Source organism: Vanessa tameamea, chromosome 9 (genome assembly GCF_037043105.1).
Source record: "Vanessa tameamea isolate UH-Manoa-2023 chromosome 9, ilVanTame1 primary haplotype, whole genome shotgun sequence".
NCBI classification, from domain to species: domain Eukaryota; kingdom Metazoa; phylum Arthropoda; class Insecta; order Lepidoptera; family Nymphalidae; genus Vanessa; species Vanessa tameamea.
Window position 1 is genome coordinate 3,229,092 of NC_087317.1, and position 21,384 is coordinate 3,250,475.

The 21,384-nt window shown below is 35.0% G+C and overlaps 2 protein-coding genes across 12 annotated transcripts in view; both read right to left on the reverse strand.

Moving 5' to 3' along the window:
* The window catches only part of LOC113394876 (prominin-like protein), a 42,251-nt gene extending 32,364 nt beyond the window's left edge, over positions 1 to 9,887 (reverse strand). For all 11 annotated transcript variants that reach the window (XM_026632329.2, XM_026632327.2, XM_064215808.1 and 8 more), the window contains exon 1: positions 9,252 to 9,887. In XM_026632329.2, coding sequence (XP_026488114.1) covers positions 9,252 to 9,513 — 262 coding nt within the window. In that variant the 5' untranslated portion in view covers positions 9,514 to 9,887. The remainder of the gene's footprint in view (positions 1 to 9,251) is intronic.
* Positions 9,888 to 10,975: 1,088 nt separating this feature from the next.
* Positions 10,976 to 20,328, reverse strand: LOC113394874 (sodium-independent sulfate anion transporter-like). The gene is made up of 10 exons (XM_026632324.2): positions 20,065 to 20,328; positions 16,914 to 17,084; positions 15,907 to 16,127; positions 15,616 to 15,769; positions 14,514 to 14,678; positions 14,019 to 14,180; positions 12,771 to 12,871; positions 12,273 to 12,461; positions 11,688 to 11,855; positions 10,976 to 11,544 (listed from the first exon to the last, which is right to left on the reverse strand). Exons 1-10 carry the CDS (start codon positions 20,297 to 20,299, stop codon positions 11,314 to 11,316), a joined length of 1,797 nt encoding a protein of 598 aa, XP_026488109.2. The 5' UTR covers positions 20,300 to 20,328; the 3' UTR covers positions 10,976 to 11,313.
* Positions 20,329 to 21,384: the final 1,056 nt, after the last annotated feature.

Genomic DNA, 21,384 nt, shown 5'->3' on the forward strand with positions numbered 1-21,384 from the left:
TTGGATTATATAGATAGATTTCTACAAACGACTTCAGACAAGCAGCTCTGGCATGTTTACACATTTGGGTCGGGAATTTAAAACCGAGTCAAGTGCATACAAAGCGGCTGTCGCAGAAGCCTAACCACGACGCCGACGCACTGCAGATCCGACCTACATCTTTGGCCTACTTGATTTTTCGTTTTTTAATTGAAATTCTAGAAAGGTCCAAGTCATCGATGATATTTATCAAGTCGACTTGTAGGGTCGACGCAATGCAGGTGCGACCCAAATCCAAACGTGCCGGCCTCGCCTATGCTGGGTCATACTTTAGTTTTGGCAACCTCGTCTGCGCTTCTGCAGATATCATGAGAATGATACTCGGTATATAGATGAGGTTTTTCGAATAAGAATAATTTACAATGTTGTCTATCCCTCCTAAACAAAATATATTTTAATAGTAATCCACCACGACATTATGAAGCAGCTTAAAAACTATCAAACAACTGATGTTTTTGTGGTTTTAACGGGTATTGTTATCAGATGGAACGAATGACTAGCAATGTTAATTTGTGACGAAGGCAAACATTGAAACATTATATTTAACGTCATGACCTAGCTATATGTACGTTGAAAGTGAAAAACGAAACTAAAAATAGTTACACGATAAGTAAAGACGTATAAATTATGCATACAATAAATATAAAGTTTATTGTGACGTCGCTCTGGAAAATGCTTTTCACAACGCAACTCCTGAAAACGTACCAGGCGAACATAAGCAGTCAGTAGTCATTATTATCAGCAGACGAGAGGCGGGAGTCGGTGCGAGGGGCGAGGTGCTGTATGGGGCGTTAAACGCAGTCACACATAGGTATTACACATTGATAAGTTATCAGCGACACACTACACTAGAGATTGAAATAATATGGGCTGCAGACATTCATGTTTTCCTAATAAGTCTATCTTTGTAACTAATATTTTTGTCCTGCTCGGCTTGTTTATAAGAAATTAGTTATTAATTTAATTATTTAATTACATTAATATTTTCTTACAAACAATTTATTTTCTAATAGTTGGTACTTAAATATGCCTGCGTTACGAATACGATGTAACAGACGATGTGTAATTAACTCAACTACCACAACCGTTCGTATTGTTCGCTCTTCCCAGAATAGAACAACAACGCTCCCACTGCAATTATCTGCCTGATATCGAGTGCCATCTGACCTTTTAACTACTTGTAGACTTGATACAATTTAATATTTTTTTACTCTTAAATTTTACTGAGTATGAATGAAACAGAAAATTGTACAGATGTATGTAGCTTAATTTTTTTAGCGTGTTTAGTATTTGAAAAGACAATTATAGAATGAGTATATTTGACATAACTATTTTAAATAGTTCGCTTGATAACGGAGTGAATATGAAACAAAGAGTTAACGAATAAAAACGGCCACTGTTGCTGGTCATCGACCTCGATTCTTCAATACAACATCATTCGCTGTAACTAAGAATAATATGACTAACTACTGAATAACATGCACGCACCTAAAGGACTACGAAACGCAAAAGGATACCACATTTGCGTTCGAGACATCGCGTGCATAAAAAAATATGAGCGACAGATGACGCTCGTCGTATTATGACGTTTCACCGCGTGAAGCGCTTACGTTTACTCCGTGTACAAACAGTTAGCGCTCGTTTAGCACCTTTGCATCTAGCGTCTAGCGTCTGCGAGACCGACCGCCAGCTGTCCAAACAAACCGTTAATTGTTAATGACTTGCGCGTCTCTACACTACAAAATATGTTTAGATAACGATTGGTGTTCTCGACTGTTTGTTATCCTCTTTTTAAACATACATTCCTTAACAGCTAAGAAAGAGAATTATTTTTATGGTATTGGTAGAAACCTGGTATGGTAAGTGGTCACCACTACCCATACACATTGACATACTAAGAAATATTCAACTAGAGAATTAAAATGTAATCTGCCTTGTCTGCAGTTACGCTAATTCACTCACCCTTCAAAACGGAACACAATAATACTAAGTATTTATGTTAGGCAGTAGAATATCTGTGAGTTACTGGTACCTACCCGGACGGGCTTGCATAAAGCCTTACCACGAAGTAAAAGACACACATTTATTAAGCACATGAAAATTTAGTGGTGATTTCTCCGTGTTTGAATCCGTAATCTCCGTTTAAGATTCACCTATTATAACCACTAATGGCTTAGTTAGTCAGCTTGTGTTCATTGAAATCATTCGGTTCGAAATGACAAGAAATCAAAATTGTTCTAGCGAGTTCTAACAAGTCAGCTGTAGAGAGACGAACTAAATACTATAAAAACTGTATTCAAATCTAAATAAAAGTACAAAGCACAACAAACTTATAACGAAAACAAATCAAAATTGACTGCATCAACCACAATGTCTAGGTGAAACATGAACGCTATTGTTGTCCAAACATATTGAAGCCGCAGTGAGTGTTTACTGATCTGTGCAGAGCAATCAACTAAGAGACATGTGAATAACATCTAAACAATTTACAGTAAGTATCAAATAGTTTACACTTATATAAATAGCTGTGATAAACAAACATTCCCTATTTTAACCCCAAAAGGGGGTTAATTTCTGAAGATACGTTATTAGTTTAGCTCCATATCATCTTTCATTTCAATTTAAATTCTCTTACTTCAAAAACATGGGAATTTCATATAAAATTCCAATCGTTTTACATCCTTAGGGGTGAAGTTTCATAAAATTTCTAATTTGAAGGTGTTATAAATTCTGAGATTTCGTGATTAATCAGCGAGTGGCATTTCGCTTTTATACATATAGATATAGATAAGAAATCGGTCTAATAAGCTCCACTGTAATACCCATAAGCCAAGCTTTTATATGACGTCAGCTACGTAATATGGATATACAGTTATGAACGCAGATTTCATAAGCACTGCAGATGAAAAGAGCGCACTTCGACCATGACATCGTTTGCAAACGAAAGAGATTTCACGGTGGATTTATTTATCCATGATATTTTATTATTCATGAACGGATATTCGAAAAATATAAATGAAAGTAACTGTACAATCTATATAAATATATACAAAACATTAGGAGACGATTTTCTATAAGGCTTTACTAAAGAAACTACATCTAATATACAAGAGAATGTATACCAAAAGATTCAGCACATACATATAATAAATATAATAATATTATATAAGTTCCACTGCTTTATATTTAGACTATTGACGTCAAGTTTCATGATCTTGTTCATCATAAAAATGATAACAATTTAATTAATTAATTTAACACATTAAATATTATACTAACATTTAAGTTTAAAATGCTTAACAATAGAGCAAGACTCGCAGAAAAGTCTCACACGACCTAATCAAGCCTTTCACCTTTAATAGCTGTTATTCGCTCAGACTTGCCAAACTGTTCCACATACCCAATGACCTATTTTAAGAACTAGAATCAAGCTTTTAGCTTTTAGGTTAATAGCTTGTTTTGTATTTCGCCAGTTACGACCTTGTAAGAAATTATGTACTTCAATAAAAGATAGCACCAAGTCCCTCAGTCTTGCTGACCATTACAACCATACATGATCGACTGATTATAAATTAAACAATTTATTAAAAAGGTTTGATAACAGTAAACAAAATTCTATTTTTATTGTAAATAAATGTAATAGTAACAAACATTAAAAGTCCTACTAATCACTCCTCATCTCCTTTTCAGGAGTTGGGGCTTATTCCGATAAAAAATCAAAATATTTTATTCTGTAAGCACATAAAAGGATTTTCCAATCGACATATTACGGTGTATTAGTACGGTAAATTAAATGTAAACCGCAATTTCGGAAAGTAGATTCTACCGTGAATCTTCCTTCATTTAACCTCTTTTCCACCATTGTAATTACAGAGTGTGTCAGTGAAGTGCAATTAGATTTGTATATATCCTGTCGAGAAATCAACAAATGCTAATTCCACACTTAATTTTTTTAATAGGTCAAGTTAAAAATAAGTTATTGTAGAAGCGAATACTGTGCCCCAGGAAGGATGTAGTAACTTTGCGAAGTCAGCATATTCGGGATGACGGCGGATGTACATATATCATGCGACAAATGTTCCTAGAGATGTTTTCTTCGTCGCGGAAAACGGGACGAAATTATAAATACAAAATATTCACATGAAAATTCAGATGTTGCGGATTTGACTTCGAGCTTGGCAGTTAAATTCCAGTTTGTCTATCCACTGAGCGCTCTTAATATGTATTACACATGCATTATTTAATAAAAACCGGAAAAAGAAGATTGACCTTATGCAAACAGATAGTTTCAAGAGAAGGAAGCGCTTCTCGGTACTACATCTTCTTATTAGGTTTAACATCATAGAACGAACGCTAAACTATATTTTTTATTAAAGATAACAAGACTCAATACAGCGATCATATTCATATGTGTATTATACGTTATCATTATCATTATCTCCTCTACTATCAAAAACCCTACGTCATCAACAAAATAATAATTTGGGTTGTCGACACAAAAGCTCGCAAAAAACACTGAACTATATGAGACTGTTCCGCACCCGTCAGTCGTAGCTTGATGTTAAGCTGTAGTCTTTAACTAAGGCCAAAATACTCTTTAAAATTGGACTCTTAAGATTATCACGCTCAAACTATAAAAAAAACAAGCTCGTCAGATCTATATATTACTTCAGATTGATAAGAGACATGATTGGTAGAGTGATTTTGTTGTAAACCAGGGTTATAATTTAAAGAATGAAATGCCTCAAGTCTTTAGAAAGCTCATCTCGTGGCCAGCTAAAACTGGTCGAGACCAATGAGGCAGCGAATGAGTCAAACGGTGACGCAAGCCTGGCTGTATCGACACCAACGTCTTATGAAAACAGCGGTTTCGTATAATACTCCGAATCTACAAGTCATTCGAATGCTCTATACGAATGGAATAGAATGGAAATTTAATTATTATGTTCCTAGTTTTATTAAAACGTTTAAAATTAATTATTAGTTAAGGTTCAATGTAAAGCTGTGTTAAATAATGTTATAAATAACAGTGGATGCTAGTACCTATATTGTTTGAGATTTTTAGACTTCGGCACCGTTAGACCGATAACCCTAAAAGTTGACCCTTAATGTGTTTTATTTTTATGGAGAAGACTTGTTCTATTGACTTCATAGTAACTCGCCACAAATATCAATTTACAGTATTGAAATGCAATTATATTCTGTAATAATTCACTCCGTATCAAACGTGATATATTGACAACCGACTTACGATGATATTCCATTTTGATTCGTGTATCCTATACATTTTATAATTATTATAATCAATCTCGCTTATCACATTCTAACATTTCACGCTCGTGTTCTGCGGTGAGTTTCGAATTTATTCTTATAGTCCAGTCATTACGTCGGGAAAAACGGGTGAGAAATGCAAATGAACCGAGAAAGCTCAATTTTGGATATTGTGTGGGCTAGAATAGCTTAACTTCAAATTATCGCACAAAAAAACCTTGTGCATTTACGCCATCTTGAAAAATAACGGACTTTTCATAATAACTCGGTTCTCTGTTGAGAAACGTAAATTTTTTTTTAATACTTTTTTTGTTTCTTTTTTTACGATCTACAATTATGGTTCTTTGCATTTTCCACGTATCGTTCACCATTACTAAGATAACAGTAAAAAGCCAAAAATTTGGGGAGTGAAATTCCCAGACATATCTACTATAGGTACAAACTTAGCTCGGATTTTGAAAGATCCTCTGGAATAGGGTTGACGTCATACTAACTACGGACTTGAACTAATTTGCACTACAGTCGTACCCGCTCCACCAGAACTTTTAAAACTCATGTCGTACAAATTTAAAGGAAAGTGTGGGTCTGTTTGTGGGTGCAGAAAAGCAGGAATTAATTGTTTCGTTATTTGCCAGCACTGTAGTGGCCAAACAGGCAACAACGTCGCCGGAGCCGACATTATATTCAACAACAACCACGATGATGATGACGATTATGATATTTCGACCATCAAAGCATCATTTCCTGAGTCTCAAGAGTCTTCACGACTCGAAGAGTCTACCTAGGAGGAACTTCTCCAGGACAGGACCATCAAAACGACAAAGAATAGTTGAAAAAAATGACCGCCTTTAATTATTATTTATCACAACAACAAAAAATATGTGTTTTATTAATAATACCCTCTTTTTAAGCGCTTACAAGAGGGGATTTTTAGGTCAGTAAGGTCTATCTATAAATATCTATTCGTCTCTCTATAAAAGGAATTGACTACGGTGGTACAATTTGCGTGATGCCAATTTTGACGACAGGTTAAATTGAATAGGTACTGGAATTATACTAAAAAATAAGATTAAAATTAATAAATTCAAAGAGACTATTTCAAGCACTTTTGTATCGTCAATTTACAAGATTAATTTAAACTTAAAACTTATCAATAAGAAAATCATCATTTAGTATTGATCTTGATAATTTAACGTGACAATACTTAAACTCGAATATAAGAATTTCTGTAGATGTCCAGAACGCAATATTATTTAAAATCAGTCTAGTGCTCTTTTAATTTTTTTTTCACCAATAAAATAATCTAAACCAAATTTAGTACGTACGTGTCCATAAATCGTCCATTTTAAACAAACGAGGCAATCAATTAATAACCATAACCAATAATCATCTTAAATCTGAAAATCATTTTCCTTCCATCCTTGAGTTAATTATTATTTTTAACAATTTTACGTATTTCGAGAGATCAAGAGATTCACATTGTAAGTGCGACACAAAGTGCGAAAACACTAGAGTAGCTACTATTGTTTTCGAATAAATAGAGCAAAGCTTTGTTGCTTTTTCCGTTTACGCCTTTGCATTTGACTAAAAGATAAAAGGGCTCATTTGTTTGCGTATGAAATGTTAATATCAAAACGGGAGACGCTGCTGGGCGAGCAGCCTGTAGGTAGCATTACAATAAAGACGGAAATAATAAGCAAACGTGTCTCGGGAGCGAGGCGGGCGCAGCCAATAAGAAACTACCACTTACAGGGCTCGCGACCACTCAAGCGGAAATAATGTTTCAAATCAAGCACTCCCATCAAGAGAATCTCATTATTTTTTTACTTTTACAAACAATTTATTTGTTATGAATTGTATACCGGCTGTTTGAAATATTGTATCTATAGGAATGTATGGAAAAATATACATTCAACAACAACATCTGTGAATATATGCTAATACCTCAGTTTTACTACATTATCTGATGGTGATGATCCAGATATAATAAGTCTTTAATAAATATTTACTTATGGTGAATTTGTGACTTCTACCGTCTAGGTCGAAGTTTGACGATCAAGGACCAAATGTCATACATATTTTTATTGTCATTTTGATAATTTATTGGGTGTAAGTCGGAAAGTGAGTCGTAGCTCGTCAACCCTAGCTAGTAGCAGTTAGCATGCGCAACACGACAAGCAAGGTCGACGGCCGCGCCTGCGCTCGCACACAGCGCGACTCACACGCCGCAGTATTAGGCTTAGGCTTTTAAAAATCAAAACAAACTGAATTGTTAATTTCATGTTTTTGAAAGAGAGATTTGTCTTAATTAATATTTAATTGTACTCTTTGGAGTCTATAAATTAGAAGATACAACTAATGAATGTGTCTAATACTTAACTAATAAGAAATAATATAATGAAATTGGCAATTAAATTGTGAAAATTAAAACAATGGCACTCCATTACTTAATTTTTCTTGAAGTTGAGGCAGACTATTTTACAAATAATTAATTATTATCAGAGTTTCACACAGCAACAAATTCATTTTCCAATTTCTAATTTAAATTATTTTTCCAATTAAATAAATATGAATAATTATTATTAATATTTTTCGATATAGGAAAAAAAATTCTATTTCTTTGATATATTTGTTGTATAGAGGAAATAAAATGTAACTAGTAAACAATTCAACAGACAAAAATGTCTATTATGGTCATTTGTTGGGTCAGATCAAATTATCTGAGATTTGTTCTACAAAAATGTCATCATATCAAATCAAACATATTTTATTGAAGTAAACTTCACATTGAAGCATTTTATCACTCTATCCCTCATTCAACAATAGTTGCTAATTGTAAATAAAAAAACAATTTTAAAAATGTTTATGTTTTTGAGTCTGGTTCAATACTTTTGTACTGTTGTCTTAAACATAAAAGTAATTACTTAATATATTTACAACATCACTTTGAAAATAATGTTAATTTATTCTTACTTTGTAAACATTTATCATGAAGACTAATTAATATCTTAATGACTTCTCTGTAAAAAATAGATAAAAACACTCTTGTTGATTTTTATATTGAAATTTGGTCAATATAATTTTTGTTCTTATGCTTTCCAGTCTCTCAGGGTAAGATATGTCTATTTAGTTATGTTAACATCAAAATATACCATTAAATAAATGTATCGAGCATAATTAGCGATAAGGACAATTTAAATATAAATATTCTCAGTTCCTCCCCTTCAAAGTTTCTTAATTATATACATGTTGCATAAACATACATGGCTTAGGCACTATAATATAAAACATCAGCCGAATGTATGAGTATCTTATATTGTTAACAGATCTTGAAGTAGTAATGATAAGCTCAGGCAAGTACAAGCAATTGTGCTCTACTTGCTATGTGGACGAAAACACAAACTTTTCCAAATGTGACATTACTTTATGCACTTTTTTTCAAAATGTTTCTTTCATAACTATATGTTCTGTTGAAATGTAAAATAATGGTTTAACTTAAGGCTCATCGATATAAAATCTCATAATGTTGCCGTGGGAGCTGTGTTGTTTAATGAAACATCTATTGATCAAATTGCACTGCCATTGTGTGATCATTCTGAGTATGTGTGTATGTTTGTATTATCATTTGAAAAGATTAAATATATTTGACAGTTTAAAATGCATGCAATAATTGCTACAAGTGATTTAATATTCAAATTCGGTGAACCTTATCAATATTTCACATAGCTTGCAAGTTATTGCTCTGGCCTACTCGTTTACCTTGTAACTTACTTTCTAGCTGCTACACAGAAATTGTTTCACCTAATCGAGTACCATTGTAATATTATTGTTTTATTGTATACGTATTATTATTTAATATTGTTACATATGTAACAGGAGTTATCATATAAATTATTTTAATATTTGTATTTCTAATTAAAATTAAACCAAAAATAGCTCACCTTCAGGGTACGCCTGTTTGTTAGCAATAAAGTCGATGATCATATGAGTGGAGTTGTAGAGGTGTCCCATAGCTCGCATGTCGAATTCGAAATCAGCCATGTACGTTACATTGATCACCGGCTTCGAGTAGTTCACGACCGATGACTGCATCTCCTTTAACGTGCCTTCCAGCAGGTTGTCGGTTATGTTATCCAGCCATGACTGTCCCGTAGTCACGCCTCCACCCACCAGCACACAGAACACTACCACCTTCCACATCATGTCGCTGCCCTAGCGATCCTCACAGCAGCAACCACATTACTATCATTGCATTATGTACATTTTAATGCACAACCTTTTAAATTGTAGGGTATACTAACTGTTTGCAAAACAAACACACAAAGATACCCACTCACAAAACATAAATAAACACGATTGAGGTCGGACGCGATTTAAAATAGAATGGACGTATTTTAAAAACGTTTAAAAAAATCTTGTCACTTTATTTTAACATATTATATTCTCGTTTTCTGTTAGAATTTACATGTTTTTTTTAGTCTTTGTCATTTCACGAAGTAGAGTTCCGTCGAACAAATCGACTCGGTCGATGCACAACGTTGAATGAAGAGTGCGAGACTGGAAATAATAATTGAATGTTTCTCTCTTCATAACTCATTCATTAAAATGTCAAGAACTCGATGAAGTAACACTAGCTCCATCTATGTTTCATTCGTTCATTTTGTGTTGTATTGCTAGTGGTGAAAATACTAAATCATAATAAATAAGACAACAATTGGGCAGTCTGGAACTAAAGTGCTTTTTATTACAAATAAAATTTTAAAAATGTAACTTAACTACATATCTACATTTATTTCAATTAATAATTACATAATTAAGAAAAAAATGTGAATTTGTACATAGAACACAATACAAATAGATTAGAAAAAACGCAGTAAGTGAAATATTCAAATATATGCACATTGGAGTAAAATTTATAATTATTCAGCAAATCTAGAAATCATCTAAGTTTACGGTAGAGTTCGGGTTAGGGTTAGGTCGACTGAATTATATATATATATATATTTTTATTTTTTTTTCACCTTTTTGCAGTCTACTGCTGCAATCTCCATCGGCAATCAAGGCGCCTGGAGACCTGACCAGCCAACTTCCACTCCAGCGAGAAAATTCTACGCGCGTTGTTTGTGACTTAAGTTCTCTGGCGAATGTCCTCATTTCGGATTATATCTGCCAGAGAAACCTCAACACACGATGCGTCCCATTGCTTGCTGAACGACCTTAAATTTCTCAACGTATCGGCATCGTATTCGTACAGGTAGGACGAACTAATTAAAGACCTGTATTACCGATTATGGGATCGTCGATTCAAAAATATGACAGTTGTATAACTTGGCCCAGGCAGATATTCCTGCAGAACTTCGAGTGGAAAGCCATTAACGACTACTGGTCTCGGGATACATGTTGGTTGATCATAATTTTGGTCTTTTCAATGTTTATTCCGAATCCCACTTGTCTTAAAGAATCACTCAGGTTATTTAACCAAATCCTACCGAGTCTGCGCCATGATGATAATGTCGTCGGCAAATCGCAGATGTGTAATCATTACCGTCTTTACCATAGGCATATTAAGAAAAGGGTAAAATAAGATATTCTTAGGATAAGATTTTTTATTTTATTAGTTACTTAGCAAAGTAAAATCTTAAATCGAAGTAAATTGGGTGCCTATTTAAAACAATATTTTAACAATAAAAATAATAATTATAAACATTGAGAGTATTTTACAACTAGTGTGCAGAACATAATTACACATCATCAAAGGATTACAAAGATTAAATCTTTATTTTATCGTAGTAGCCAGATAAAAGTAAATAATTATTCTTTGGCTTGGTCATTTATAAGAAGGGAAAACGAGCAACATCGAAAGGGAGATTCGTCTACATTTATGTACACAGGAGTAAGGTAGATCATATATCGCACTGGTTGAATACTATCCCACATCTAAAGTACATTAATAACGAGTTTGTCAGTAGATCTTGATCGATATCCTCATAGACTGAGGCCGCATCAGACGTCTTCGTGCGATGGTTCATCTTTGAGCAGAAGCGCGGCGGCGTCCCCATCGGCCGTGGCGGGCTCGGCGCCGTGCCGCAGCGCGTCCCGCAGCGTGCGCTCGCGCAGCGTGTCTGCACGCAGGCCCGGCACGCGTCGCAACCAGCGCGCCGCCTCTTCGTTCGCACGGAAAAACACAACCTGCCGACCCTCACCCTCTAACTCCTTTATCAGCCGCCCGAGCACCTGGAAATGAGGTTATCGGCTTATCGGTTATCGCTTCTATCACCGAAAAGCGAGAGTTCGTTCGAGAGAAGTCAAGAACATCTTCCCTTGAACGCGTGAACATCGTGAGTTCTATGGAAATATCGCAGGTGGTCGTAGGGTACCTGCACAGCGGTGTAGTCGAGCAGTGTGAGTGCGGAGCAGTCGACGAACAGCTCGCGTTGCGAGTCTGTTTCATCGATAGCCCTGTGCACACGCGCCGCGAATCTCTCTGCGTTGATGTAGACGAGCGCACGCCGCGGCCGCACCAGCAGTACACTTCCACCGACAGTCTGTGAAATGTAATTTAAATGGGTAGGACTCATTATTTCGTGGTTACCGTTGCTAATTTTTTTATTTTAGTAGCTTTAAATATTTTTAGTCTTAGAGTGCATGTTACACTAATATAGTGTATACACGAACCGGTCGGTCCGGTCCGGACGATATTTCATTTCATTTATTATATTCGAATTACAAATATGATATATTATATTACACTAGCATAACCGAGTGTTGGAATTATTTTACGAATTGTCGAACCAAATGCCACCCATATATTTTCTGCCTTGTAACGAGTAAGTAACAAATCTATTCTACTATCCATATTTAATTCTTCTTTATTTTCTTCAGACAGTTCTCGATTAATCTTTAAAGTATTAACTTTTTCCGTTGTCACTAAGAACTTATCCTTAATCTATCACTCTATTCACCTTGTCGATGGCCATCAGAAGCGTGGGTCGACGCAATAGGTCAGCCAGTAGTGCTGCCAGCGAGGCAAGCGCGCCACACAGCACAGCGGCCTCCACGCCGGCGCACACTCCGACGCTGCACGTGAGCGCCGCTACCAACGCTTCGCGGCGCCGCTCGCGCCACAATCGCCGCGCTGTACCCACGTCCACCTGAGGATTTCCACGTTACCCTCACAATAATTATAGACAGCGGACCTATTGCATTACTGTTACGTACAGTGTAGGTAGTTATGTAGATACACATATCAAGTTATTATTCGCCTGACCGTCGAAAATTCTTCGTGAGACGTGGCAATCTATAATGAACAGTTTTTAAATAGGTTTATTTATTAAAACTTACGCCTGTTCACCATGTTTAGAATATTTTTGTGTATGTATTTACTCCAACTTTTAAGTAGGTTCGTAAAATAAACCTGAATGAAATATTATTTTATTCCTTATGTAAATAACAGAACTTACCATGAATATAACGGCGCAGATGAGAACGGACGATAAACAAGCCTTCGGTATGAAGAAGAAGTATTTAGTAAGGTAGTTGAGAGCCAGTAATGTTATTATACCTGAAACAAGATGGTGGTTTCTTAATGTTATGATTGTGATCGTTCGATATAACCGTTATGCAAAGGGATGTGGCAACAAACATCGTATATGTTTAAATCGATTTGCGAAAATGATCTGATGCTTATCGGCTCAGTATTTATTATTTTATTTATTTATTTATTTAACTCTTTATTGCACACCAAATATACAAAAAGATACAAAATATGTTTTCTTTAAAAGAAAATTGGCCAAGCAAAAGGCGGTCTTATGGCTTATAAGCCATTTCTTCCAGACAACCTTTGGGTTAGAAGGATAATGTGTATGGAAGACGGCAATATGGTGGTGCAGTAAAAACTTACATTATGAAATAATAACGAATACAACTCAATAAATATAGCAAATACATAAATACAAAAAATACTAATAAATAGAATATAAAGCAGATTATAGATATTTATAAATAAATCATATATACATACATATATCTATATAGTATATGTAATAAAAAAAAAAATAAGTATAATATTATTAATAAATATAATAGAAAGTATAATAGGATATTAAATAACTGTATCTCAAATGTCATCATTATTAGTGTCCAAATAGAATTTCTTCAGAGATTTTTTAAATATTTGTAACGATTTAGATTGTCTTATGCTTAGCGGTAAGTTGTTCCAAAGTGTTATTGCCTGCACAGTGAAGGACTGCTTATAATATTTACTGCTATAGGTAGGCAGTTTTAGGATGAGGCTTCGTGATGATCTAATACTTGACTGATCTCCAAGAAATTCGAATTTCTCCTTCAAATAACAAGGAGCGGTCGGATTAAACAACACACAGTACAGAAGAGAGAGAGTATGCAAGTTTCGGCGACGGCGTATAGGGAGCCACTTGAGCTTTGAACGAAACTCTGAAACATGGTCATACTTTCGGAGACCGAAAATAAACCGAATAGCTAGATTTAGTAATCGCTCAAGTTTATTAAGCTGGTCTTCGGTTAGATTAAGATAGCTTGCGTCCGCGTAATCGAGAATAGATAGTAGAAGGGAGTTTGCTAACATAGTTTTGGTAGGAATTGGTAATACTTTTTGTAGACGTCGCAAGGAGTTCAATGACGCGTATGTTTATTCATTTATGTGTTCATTTAATTCATTTACATCCCCGTACCCGAGTAGAGTCCGGCCGCCGGTGTGCGCACGCCAGACGAGTGCGACACGGCGGAGCGTGTGAAGGCACCGCACGTGGGCATCGCACGCACCAGCGCACCCACACAGTTGCACACGCCCAGCGTCAACATCTCCTGCGCCGCATCCACGCGACCGCCCGTGTCTGTGCCAAGCGATACGACTTTTCACGGTATTTTTTTTTATTATATAACTAGGCGCACTGGCAATTGGGCCAGCTGACTTTCTTACATCACCAACGCGCCACCTACCTTGGGAACTAATATGTTATGTCCCATGTACCTGTATCTAGGCTGGCTCACACACCTTTTTTTAAACACCAATAAGTAAGTATAAAGTAGGATTTGTGATGAGTGGACGGTACCTACCCAGATGAGCTTGCAGAAAGTCCTACTACCAAGTATGACTGTCTACTATTCGAGCGTAATGAACGTTATGAGCGTTATCAGTATGCTTTGCTCTATGTGAATCCACTCACTGAAGGCCTTGGCGATGGCGATGTTTGCGAGCACCATGACGAAAGGTAACAGCAATAAACTCGAGCCGAGCTGCGTCGTCATTTCCAGGAATCCGAGAGTGCGGTTGCCGACTACTGCGCTAAAAGGCGGCAAACCAAACTTTGGCAGACCGGGCTCCACTTTACCTGCCAAAGATCCACATACATTTATAGGACACTTGATAAAGTATTTTTTTAAATACTATACGAAAAATCGTTTTTAAATTGCCATAATTAAAAAAAGGATTTTCAAGGTATTATAATATATAAAATATAATCATTATCATACAGGAACGTGCTATTTTTGGCCATCGTATTAGACTTTTATTAGATCAATGGACGTATTATATTCAAGACGAAAACTTGAGAACAATAAAAATACTAAATGTGCGTCTTAGAACTCCCGGCAGAAGTGAGAACTTAAACTACTCTAAGTTGAACTATTTAATATTGAACTTTTTTAACTTGAGAAAAGGCTTAGGTTAATAATTAAATTTTATGTACATATACCTATGTATTAATAACATATTTTATTGATTATATTTTTATTTTATGTTACAATTCTTGAATATGTACATTATTAGTATCATTATTGCCTGTATAACGCTGTCGTATGCGTAAGAGAAAGGGAAGCCAGACAGGCTGACGCCGTAACGCGTTACGTAACAAAGCGGTTTGCCCTCCCATAAGAAATTATCACTTCAATAAGACCTAAAACTAGGACGTGCCAGCCGATCGATTATCCATACAATATACAGCCAATCCATAATATTATTTGTTTATATACTCATAGGTTTCCGAAAGTAATTGTTGCATTTTTAAAGATTTAAAGATAAATAATCAGTAAAGACACCGATCTAACTATTTTATCTCCACCGCTAAAAGACACATTGAGCCGTATCTTAAAAAACATAAATCAGATAAGCTTCATATAAAACTATGTCTGTTTAGAAACTTATTATAACAAAATTTGATTTAATCCGAACTTACCGGTTTTATGATAATTCGAAAGACAAACAGAAATATAGTGACATCTTTATCAATTTAATATGATAGTGAAAATTGTATAGGTATTAAGTTTTACCTGATAGTTTAAATAGTGGCATCTTGGCGTCGTAAGTGTAAAAAGCGAAGGCGGAAGCAGTGAAAACAACCAGCGCATTGCGACCGATAGAAATAAACCACAGTGTTTTTTTCAATTTGAACCGTTTTGGACTTAATGGAACATCCTTTAATTTCTGAAATTACAAAAAAACAATATCAAAAAATTCTCTTTTGAAGAAGTTGTTAGGTATTTTATATACCTTTTATTCATTTACAAGCTAAGGGAATTAGTTGTCAAAATCTAAACTTCAAAATAAATTTAAACGCCAACCCTAAGCAGCAGCAGCGTGGTGCAGCACACAAAAGCGAGTGCGCAGTCGGCCGCACGCACGTCGCGCCAGCGCATAGCGATTTGCCACAGGTTCTCCGCCGGAGATTCTGCCACGAAACTTAGGCCCAGTAGCCCCTTGAGTTGTGCAACCACGATGATTATGGCCGTAGCAGACGTAAAACCGCTCGTCACCGACGGTGAGATCAGATCAACCAGAAAATCTGCGCATCAAGTGTCAGCCAGTTCAGTAACGTGTGGATCAATGATAACGACTTCACACGAAAGCGAAGTCACAAGGTGGATATTATATACATATTATTATGTATATAGTATATATGTATAACAATATTGCAATAAAAATAAATGTAAATATGTCATGTCATGTTTATTGCAGCGAGGTCGCTGTCATTTTTAATTAAGAAGTCAAATATTAAGTTTCGCAAATATTTAGGAAATATTTTGTCATACGAAGATAGCTTATCATTTATTTGGTAACTGTCTGCTATAAAAGATAATATATTCGCGGTTGTAGTTATACCTCGCAGCTTTAAATAAGATGAAACAACAAAATATTTTTTTTTTGGAAATCACGAAGAAATGGGTTCTGAAATTCTGAATATAAACTACCTTTTATACCATAAATACGCTGTCAAGTATGCGAGGTCTAGGCCATATGATCCTTGTGTCTGCAATTACTCAGACTAGCCAGCTGCATACTGCACGTGACTGCACAGTTAAAGGCAAGCTTTTGCTCCATACGCGCTTCATTTTATAAGTTACTAAAGTAATTACAATGCTAACTATGGTAACACCACAATCCTCAAGAGAACCGACATTACAAAATTGAGTGTTCACTTTTCCTTTTGTAAATAATAAGATACAGTATAGATGAAACTAATTGCTACTTAAGACCTCGTGGTAGTTCATTGGAAGCCAAAAGTCAAGTGGGTTACAGTTTCATTTTTATTTGTAAAATATATATATCTAAGAATGTATGTATCATTTACCTAATCGCAGAAGGCCCATAAGAAGTACGATGCAGCCGGAGAGGAAGGTAAGAAGCACGACAAAATCGATAGGGAGGTCACGGCATGCCTGCAACGTGAGCAATGCCATGAGGCTCGTGGGCCCTATTGACACTTCCTTCACAGTACCCAGCAACACATATAGCATCGTACCTGCAATGATCATAATCCTTTTTACACGACTGGAAAAAAAAGCACTTATAATATCGTTATTTTTTTTATATAACTTCCATATATTTGAAATAACTATTTACTTTTACTATTTATTTTAAATACGAGCTTTGTATTAATGCCACTGGCAATAAATACATACTTATAGCAACAATTTTCACCTCCAACTAAATGAACCCAAAGCTTTGTATAATTATTTTGTAATGTACCTAAAACCTACCTACCTTGTAGTTGTAGTAGGTACCCTACTTGTAGTTGTTCCGAATACACAGATTTGAATGCGGAAACGACTACGAAACTATTGACAATTACTTTAACTATTGGCATGCAGTGGAATGAAATGAATGCATGTTTGAATTGTTCTACTAATATTATTTTTTAATTATCCGAAATTGAATGGCATCTATAAAAATATACACATCAGCGTATTCATACACACAAACATGCATTCAACTGAGTACTCTTGGGAATGGTATGTTTCTAATCCCTGTCACCATCGCGCCGGTGTATCGCATACATTTTGCATATTATTGGCACAAAATCTACGCTACGCTACTTCGGTGATCGTAAAATAAAACTTAATATATATAGACTAAGTAGTAAGTAAATACGACTGATTTTACTGTCGAACAGTAGAATCCATTGAATTTAATTCAAACAGAAAAAGTTAACATTTGCTATTTATGATTTTAACCATATTGCATTTTGAGAACCTAATATTTACCTTATTATACCTTAGTTCTTTACATTTTTAAACTCACAAACATCAAAGGCCTAGCCTTTGGTGTTTGTGTTTGTACTTTACTGATATAGGTACATAAGTATTTTATAGATTTAGGTAGTCATTTATATTACAACTATTCTTTCTTAAAATTATTAATATTTATTTTAAGACTTATGAACATTTCATACTATATACATAGATATATACATTGCTAGTAATATTTCAATCAATTAGGTATTATCCTAGATCTATAAATAGATATATATAAAATGCTACCGTACTTTACAACGAATAAAAGTAAATTTAATAAATCAAAACAAAAGGATACTTATAATAGGTAGTATTTGTGCAAAAACGGCCGTTTTAAATGCTATGCCTATGAGAAAATTTCTATATGATTTGCTCATTTGCTCATCTGACACTCGTGTTCATAATCCATCTAAAATGACTTAAGTCGAACAGGCAGAGATCCAGTGCCCAGACTTTTGTAGAAAACTATTTTTTAAGTTTATTTTGAGCCTTACAACCTTCTTACAATGTGTGCGATTATTGACATCGTGAAAGACATAGACAAAAGGGTCAGAAAAATCATTACTTAAGTTTGTAGTGAGCTCCCAGAGAGACCGCACGTATCTGACTTTGATTCATGCATGTATGTATGTACAATTGTACTTATATATCCTTACGTAGTAGCGGTATACTGAGAATAAATAAATCACAGCAGCCGTACCTCCATTGATAAATAATTAATATTAATATCTATATATTGGGTTGAACCGCAGCAAATTGAACCTTCCATTGGAATCTACCATCACCTGCCATCAAAAAATCTTGTTTAATATCTTTGCCGTAACATTGGCGAAGATATTATCGAACCTGAAGTGCCGGCTGGAGACGGATATAGACAAATAATTTAGTAACCCTTTTTTATTTTTACTAATCTTACCTGCTTACTTTAAACTATAACTCACAGCGATGTGGGACTTTAATTAACTGAATGTAATGTAAAATATGATCATCACACTGATGTATAGAATCTAGATTTGTGTCATTTTTTTTTTTGAATAAATCCCATCCCTATCGTATCCCATCTGTAAAAACTGCAATACGGATAATTCCTTGAATACAGTAAACATACTTCTGAAAGTCTTCTTAAACAGTATTTCGCTCAATTTGCAAAAAAAATATATACAACAGTTCTATCTAGAAATACTTGTTACGCTAAAAATACTAAGCAGGCTTGTAAGCCAATTGCTGTATAATATTGTGCCATTTCAACAGCTTTACGCTCATCTAGTCGGAAAAAAATACTATAATACGACTTGGGTAAGCTAACCAGCGAAACCCGTAAATTTGGTGATACCTAATTATGTGTTAATTAAACGAACATCGATATAATAAATACTTTTTACATGATGGAACTGTGTTTTCTTGGTCAAGACGTTTTTTAATCAGTAAATCAATATTTTAAACTAAGTACTTATTATACTCTAAAGTTTAGTTCCGGCGTACTGTCAAATATACTAATCAAAGTTAATTAATTTTTAGATTTATATATATATATATATATATTATTATTTAGACATAGACAATTTTACTATTTTTTACTATGATATATTCCTAACATAAATGTCATGCGAAACATTGAATTCATTAACATTAATATGATTTTATTTAGCATCTTAATTTTCCATGTTTCATGTGAGTATAAGTCCAATAGTATGTTACATAGATTGGGACTTTTCGTAATTTTGTTATAAAAAACTTTTCAAACGTCTTATTATTTATTTATCTATCTATATATATATATATAAAATATATCTATTGACATTATTACACCAATCATTACGATAACATTATAACATTTAAAGGTGGTTTCATGATATGCCATCTTTAATCAAGTAGTATGTCTCTTGATCAAATAATGCTTGATTACTGATAACAAATAAACTTATTTCATAAATATCAATAAACGCTTAAGTTATGTTCAGACAATATTGCAATATGTAAAAAAAGAGATATCAGACTCAAAAATTAAAATCATAATATCCTTTATTCAAATTAAATTGTCGTTAGAATCGTCATGTTAAAATGTTTTATACAGACAGCTATATTTTTCATGTCTAATTATATAAGGGCTGTTAAAGCAACAGCGTATCATTTACACGTATGCTTAAATCTTGCATTTCAATATAATCCTTAGCATTTTTCATGACATTCTATCACGCAGCTACTCACCTACAAATGCAGAATACAGGCCGTATTGCACGGGCAAATTTGCCAGCGAGGCGTAGGCGATGCTCTGCGGCACGAGCGTGAGGCCCAGCGTGACGCCGGCCACCGCGTCCGCCGCCGCGCTCGTGCGGTCGTACGCGCGCGCCCAGCGCAGCGCGGGCAGGCGGCGCTGCAGCCACGACGAGAAACCGCCGCCGCCAGCCGACACGCTCAGAGGAACAGTCTCGATCTCCTCCATTCTGCACTCTCACGCGAACGACTTTACACTACCCTGATGTTCGAAATAACGCGAAATATTTCTTGAATGAGTGACCCCTTGTAACTGGTACGCCGCGAGAGCGTACGCGCGCCGAGCGAATTGTAACAGGACTACCGATACTCTGCTAATTCATTATCTCTATGGCGTCAGAAACCTGTCCGAAGTAGTCGGGTAAACATCTTATAACAAATACTGTGTGATAGTGATAAAATTGTTACACTCTGTGCTGCGGCCGTCCTACCGGCGCGAGCTCGCGACCTTTAATCCTCATGTATAAATACGTGACGACTTCTTGTGTTTGTGGGATGATAAGCTCCATTCGGATCTTTCCTATCAGTGTTGCAAGTCGACGCAGCCACTACGCGAGCAGCTCATTTACATGGATGTCGACGTTCCAAGCACATCACATAATACACTAATGGGTTGGACTATTTTGTCATTTTATTAAAATTAATAAATATTGATGACTAGCGAAATATTAATTGAGCAATATTGATAACTAGGTTTAGTTCTAATTCGTTACCTTGATCGGACGAATACTCTAAAGTTTAAAGTATTACCAAGAATATATATTTTTTGCGTTAGCCTCGGTAACGATTCGAAAATAACCACACTGACGGAAAAAAATCTAAATTTCTTAAGACTGAATTACGAAAAATATTTAACAATATACCGATCATCGCTCTACCATCCAAAGTCAAAGAAGAATCCGCACTAATATATAAATAATGTATAATACCTATTCATGCAAATTAAACGATTTCTACATCTATAATGAAAAGCATACACGCGGCATTTGTCTACAAAGTTAATTTTATTCATCAATAAATATATACATAATAATAAAATTTATATTAATCGTATCGTGTGTATCGAAACATGATATGCAAACTAATGAAATTGGACTGTATTTGCACATCTATGGAACTTAAATTACATGTATGTTACCATTGCTGTACCTTACGAATGCCATTAGATATGACTCTACCTTTAAAAATAAACCTGGGAATCCAGGTTGAAATTAAATTGCTTCAGTTTTATTATTTTATGAATTTACAATGTTT